This window comes from Asparagus officinalis, chromosome 9 (assembly GCF_001876935.1).
Source record: "Asparagus officinalis chromosome 9, Aspof.V1, whole genome shotgun sequence".
Lineage (NCBI taxonomy): Eukaryota > Viridiplantae > Streptophyta > Magnoliopsida > Asparagales > Asparagaceae > Asparagus > Asparagus officinalis.
The window spans coordinates 11,179,319-11,185,812 of record NC_033802.1 but is presented as its reverse complement, the minus strand read 5'-3'; the positions used below and the strand labels follow the sequence as shown (position 1 = coordinate 11,185,812).

At 33.1% G+C, this 6,494-nt stretch overlaps 1 protein-coding gene across 1 annotated transcript in view; it reads right to left on the bottom strand.

Moving 5' to 3' along the window:
- LOC109824410 overlaps nucleotides 2,575–6,494 on the bottom strand; it is a 9,107-nt gene continuing 5,187 nt past the window's right edge. The window contains exons 3-6 of the mRNA XM_020391005.1: nucleotides 5,409–5,525; nucleotides 4,886–5,035; nucleotides 4,221–4,279; nucleotides 2,575–2,925 (exon numbers count right to left, since the gene is read on the bottom strand). Coding sequence (XP_020246594.1) covers nucleotides 2,790–2,925; nucleotides 4,221–4,279; nucleotides 4,886–5,035; nucleotides 5,409–5,525 — 462 coding nt within the window. The 3' untranslated portion in view covers nucleotides 2,575–2,789. The remainder of the gene's footprint in view (nucleotides 2,926–4,220; nucleotides 4,280–4,885; nucleotides 5,036–5,408; nucleotides 5,526–6,494) is intronic.

Sequence of the window (6,494 nt, the reverse complement as noted above, 5' to 3'; positions counted from 1 at the left end):
CTCATGGTCAGTATAAACGATATAGAATATTCCTTAAATTTAGGTATAAAATTTTCTTAACCGGTATAGTTCGCATTTAAGAAAAGCTTAAACAGTAACTGATTAATTAATTAACGAAAGAGATATATAATCAGCATAAATAATATGAGGTAGTCTGCTAAATAATATGCATATATAATGATGGATACTGATAACACAGGGTTTTCACCGTATAGTTAATATTCAATGACTATTTTCACTTTCGACATTCTATTTTAATAGTACTTTAATGATATACGAATACCACAGGACTGATCGTTTGTAAGAAAGAGCAATGAGAAGTTGTAATATTTGTTAATTTGTTAATTTGTTTAATAGGTATTGAAACGAACCAATCTTTTTGTTTAATATTTGTTAATTTGTTATGGAATAATGTACTTACGTAAAGACGCTAAATTTGAGTTGCTAGCGAACAAAACATTTGGACTTGACACTGCAATGAGAAGTTGTACGTAATTCGGAATTAGATTTTATTTTCTACGGAAAGAAAATGGACTTATAACATCTCTTGTTTTTGGTGCAGATTCACACAAGCAGCCAGTCTACGGCATCACAGGCACATCGACAGGCCATTGAAGATCTTGACAAGGAGTTACAGTATCTGGAAAAAAAGCGTTTGAGGTATAGTCATTTGAATACTCTCCATTTTACGATCAGCTGCACGATTAGGTTCTACAAAAAAGAAAAAAAAAACAAAAGCACTAAATTCTCTATCTTCTTCTACATTGTTGTAATTTTGAACTGAGTAGTGAAGAAAAACTTTGGCTAAGGCTAGTATGATAGAGAATTCGAGAGAGAGATGTAGAAAAAGATAGAGAATTTGGTGCTTTTTTTTTCTTTTCTTTTTTTTTTCATATGTCAAATTCTCTCACTCATGGGTTTATATAGACTTATACATGACCCTTCATATTCCATACATTAACTCTACACATTTACTTTCATAGAATACAAAGAGTCATCTCTTAGAATACCACCCCACTTATTATACTTTGACTCTTAGGATTCCTTTCCATTTAGGATATCACACTATGACTCTTGGGTTGTTTAGGTTGCTAAACACTGATTAGTTCAACACATTGAGCTATGTTAATGGCCATAAAAATTGCTAATTAAATAATTTCAATTTTCTTTCGCTTTAGATCTTCCATTCATTCATCAGGTCAGCTACCAATTATATTCTGAGGCTATGCTGCATTCTTACTCCTTGCTCTCTAATAATAGTCGTAAAAGCGTCAGGTATATTGCAAAAAGACCAATGAAACCCAATCTCCTGAGGTCATAATCTTTTATTTCAATTTTTTAACATGGTATTGCAAAAAGGAACAATGTGAGATTTCGTGAATTTATTTTATTTCCCCTCGTAAGTAAGTACGTCGTAGAATGTTCCTTTGAGTTTTTTTTCCTTCAAATAATTAACGGAAGAACATGTTGATTCAATCAATAAGAACCTTAGTTATTGCTTCAGATATATTATTAATTACTAACAAGTTGATAGAGCTTGAGCCTCTTTGGAATGGGCAGCTCAAGAGTAAGAAGTAGAATGACAGGCTTTTTCCATGTGGATAAAGATTTGGTCAGGGACTCGATTTTTTTGATGTAAAACCATGAGACTTCATGAACTTTTGTGAGTTACAGTGCCCATAACACGTAAAAAATGGCATAGGCTTTTTCGTGTGACTTTGTTGGCAGACTGATCATGAAACTTTAGCTAATGTTCCCTGGGGGGGTTTTGCTCCATATTTGGATATGTTTTTGGGGTGAAATTATGTAACTTATTATTTCAGAAAACAAATTGAAGAGGAATATAAAGAACAAATTCAAGCATAATTTCAAGAGACGTTAACAAAATGTTTAAGTTGAAAATATGCATAGGCTTGGAGATTCCGAAATAGATCTGTTGAATTCATTGGGAAGAACCCCATGAACTAAAGACATCTCTATACATTTTCCCCCCCTTTTATCTATTATCTAGTACTATTATCCCATCTCATGCGAGTCACACTTAAAAAAACAAAACAAAAAAATTGCCCTTACATGATACTTCAAAAAAAAAATAATAATAACTCACATAAGAGGTAGAACATGAACATGCATAATAAACTCCAACGTTTAGCACCTCATGTTGATGTCTCATGCACGCATCAAATACAACAGAAGACTAGTCCCTCAACATAAAATAAAATAAAATAAAAATACAAGCTCCCCACTTTCAGTATAAAACCGTAGAGGTTCATTATACTAGCATCCGACACCAAATATCAATTGTTTTCTAGAAAGATACATATCACAAGTTCGATGAGAAAATTCAGGTTGTACTTCAGCATGTGGAACTTTACACACAACCTGAGATCTTGTCACCATACTGAGAACCCTCTAAATAATAACTTAAACATAAAATGTCAATAGTAATGTAGACAAGAAACCAATTGATGCAAGCCAGCCACAACTCCTCAGACACTGTTGCAAAAATAATCAAACTGACCAGAAGCACCACGCAAGAATTAACATTCAAATTTCCTACTTGCAATGTTCATATAAACAAAATCTTTGCCCATTCTAACTTTCTATTATTAAGAATAAAAACAATGAGAGCAGGCTCCCTCCACCACAAAAACAACATCACTTTCCCTCATTGAGTTTGGAAGGACAACAGAAAAACGAACGAAAAAATGTCTCAGAAAGGAGCCCAGCCCTTCTTTTTTTTTTTTGCCCTATAAATAAAGAGTATTGGCAGTTATCAACTATGAAGATTAATCTAAGTAAAAGAGGGTAACAATCTTTCGGAGGCTTTTTGCTTCTTGACAGGTTTCCATGAGCAGTCTGCTGTCGTGAAATGCAAAGCATATGACTTGCTGCACATGAGAGAGAATGTCTCTGTTGCATAACCTATAATGGCAGCAACATTATGCATCAAAATAACGTCCATCAAAATAATTCATGTCAAGGCTTAAAGTATTTAAGATATTGTTGAATATATTGTAATAAGGGTTAATTGCACATAGAACCCTGTAATATCACTGTTGTGAACTTATTACCCATGTAGTTTCATTCTTACAGATAGACATCTCAGGTTATTATTATTATTATTATTATTATTACTTTTTACCCTCATGCAGACTCTCACTAATTTCACCCTGGGGCAATATCTACACAAATTTCACCACAAGAAAAAGAGTCCAAAATTTAACTCAGGGGTCTATCTGCAACAATGAAACTATAGGGGTAGCAAGATCAAAACAACAATATTGCAGGGGGTATATGTGCAATAACCCTAGTAATAATTACTGATACCAACTTAACAACAACTCAAATCAGTTCAGTCTAATTTTAGTAACGAGTCAAAAGTTCCTATAAGTTGCAACTTATAAATGCAATAGGAATGAAACTCTCAAACAGCTAGGATATATAGCAATTGGTGGTTAAATTTGATTGTTACAAGCAAATCTTTTTGCATTAGGAATGTATTATGGTTGTGCTTTGTTTTTCATATACTTGATTGTCACAGCTAGGAGTAAGGTCCATATAAAGCTCGGATATTATACTTACCATATCCGTATCTGCTTACCGATCATGGATACAAATATGGATATGCCTCTGTAAGGAAAATTTGCATCCATGTCTGCTAAAGTTGGATGTGGATACAGATAAACACGCGAATATATAAGCGAATACACATGCGGATACAAAACGGATACGAGAAAACTAGATAATATTAAAAAATAATATATATAGTTCATAGGATGCAAGAGAATTCAATAATATATTTGTTATATCAGAAAAGCTAAGAGTAGATATCTTGATCATTAAAATTAAACTGAAATCAATTAATCTAAGGATTAAAATTGTTGCAACAGCAAGACCAATATATATTTGGATATTTCGGATACTGATCTGGATATTTCACTACGTAACCACATCTGTAACTATATTCTATTAGTTATAGATTTTAGAAACCATATCAATATCCTAATGGTTACGGATTCGGGTATTTCATCGGATACGGATATTTTTTGTGCACCTCGAGTCAGCTCTTGGCCCAGACTGGGTAGAGAAATTAACTTGATGGTAAGCATAAAAACAAAATAAAACAAGTTCTGAAATTTCATATGTAAACCCCATTCATAAAGTCATGCCTTATGACTTGTACAGGGAACGGTTAAAAAATAAATTCAAATACAAACCTGCTAGCTTCAATCAATGGCAGATGATCATTCTGAGGTTTCTCAATGACGTTTTGAACCTGCAAAATGGATAAAAATGTTTAGAAGGAAACAGGTAAGATGACCAATATACAAGTCTAACCAAAAGTGCAAACTTAATGAACTAAGATGAAGGGCATCTTTGTTTTTGCAGTCATAAGAACAAGCATAAATAAGTAGGCTAGTAACTGAAATTCTGGTAAGTGAGATGCAAGCAAGCCTTCAAAAATTCTACATTGAAAAAAAATACCTATGAATCTTATCTTTTCTCTTAAAAAAATTTTCAAAAATCAATATCAGGCAAACTCAAGCTTTAACAATTAATTACTCTGGCTAGTCAGCAACCATATACAGTCCAATGCAATGCATTTACAAAGAATATATAATCCACCACATATTCAAATAAAAGAAAATCAAATTCTAAATTTTCTTGTTTGGGCTTTGACATACGAGTACCACAAAGCTGACTGGCTTTCTCATCAAGCTTAACAAACCCTACTCTTGCAATTGTTGCAATTGAACAAGCATAAAAATTGGAGTTAAGTAATAATGGAAGTGAAGGCATAAAAGCCTACAGAAATGTAGATAACTTTTTGCTGACAATATCCTAATCCAATATTCAAAGAAACAAATTGCAAACTCCTTACCTTAGACAGTAACTCCTGGCTCTCAGGTGGTTGCATTTTGAGAGACTGTGGCAATATTACAGTAAGTAGCTCCGGTTTTTCTGCTCTGAGGGCTCCTCTAATAACAGCTGCATTAGTCCCTGATGCTCCTGAAGTAAAAATATGGTTTTTCTGCAGAGAAAGAAGCTCCATCAATGAACAAAGTCAAAAGGGAAAGAAAACAAGAATGCTAAAATAGTAAAAGAATTGGTTGAACTCAAAAATTGACTCATTAAATGAGTAAATGATTCAATCTAATTCAGTTGGGCGGTACCAACAGAATCGATTGCTAATGTGCATCTATTTCTTATTGAATTAACCAATCAACTTGCGGACATTTATTTTTGATTCAGTACTTTGTACTATTCCAATTCCAATAAAAATATCAACATGAAGAAGAAGGATACAAAACCTTAGGCATATCGCTCAAATCCATGACAAAAAAAAACCTAGGTCGTAACTCTCATTATTGGCCCAGTATTGCTCCAAAGAATGAATAGCATACCGTTATTATCATAGCATAGCTAAGAACCTCAATGAGCTGCTGATGCATGAATCCCATATTGCGGGTCCCAAAGAAGCCAATCGCCCTAGGCCCTTGCTGTTGGATGGCTAACAATTCCTGAAAAAACGGTGTTAAATAAATAGCTAAGCTATCATCTTATCACCAACTAAGCACTGGACTCTAGTGAACATTCAAAAATAGTGTGACAAACTTCCTAATTAAACATATTTTACATTACAAATAAAAAATAGGGTTTTTTGGTATTGGTCCCTTAAACCTTACATAATTTGAATTGGTATCTTAAATCATTGAAAATTTGCTAATTGGTCCTCCAAATCCCATTATTTATTTCAAATTAGTCACTCAATTAGTTTTTACGTTCAATGTCCTAACTCAAGTTTGGTTATTGATTAATCCAACATGGTGAGTTAAATGTATACTTAAGATTTAAGGTTTCAGATGGATTTATGGAAGGTCTCTAGGGGATTTTATAGATTGAGAGGAGAGAGAGCTGCTGTAAAATGGGTTACGGCAAAGGAATAACCATTTGGGGTTTGAACGGGCTGGGTTTTTATTAACTCAAAATAAGGGTATAACCAGAACCATGAGAAAAAGTGAAGTTAAATAGAATATTCCCCCAAATTAAACAACAGCTAACTAGAGGGACTACTGAAATAACAAACAGGATTGAGGGACTAAATAACAAATTCAATTATTTGAGAGACTAATTTCAATATATGAAATATTTATGGGACAAATATTGGAAGAAAAAAATATAAAGCCAATATGGGAAATTCAAAGAAAAGATTAATAAATACAACAATGCTATTATCTTTTTTTCCTCTTAGTGATTGGTATTAAGGGTTCAACTCCATAATCTGAAATCCCAAGGTCCATCTTAATAAGAGCCAGAAGACAGGAACCAAAGTTTTTACATGTACATTTATACCAAAAACATCAGGTTCTTACATGCTATTGTCCAGGGGAAATAATACCAAAAACATCAGGTTCTTACATGCTATTGTCCAGGGCAAATAATAACCCTAAATCATTAGATATGATCTCTATTTAATTATTAATAAGAGT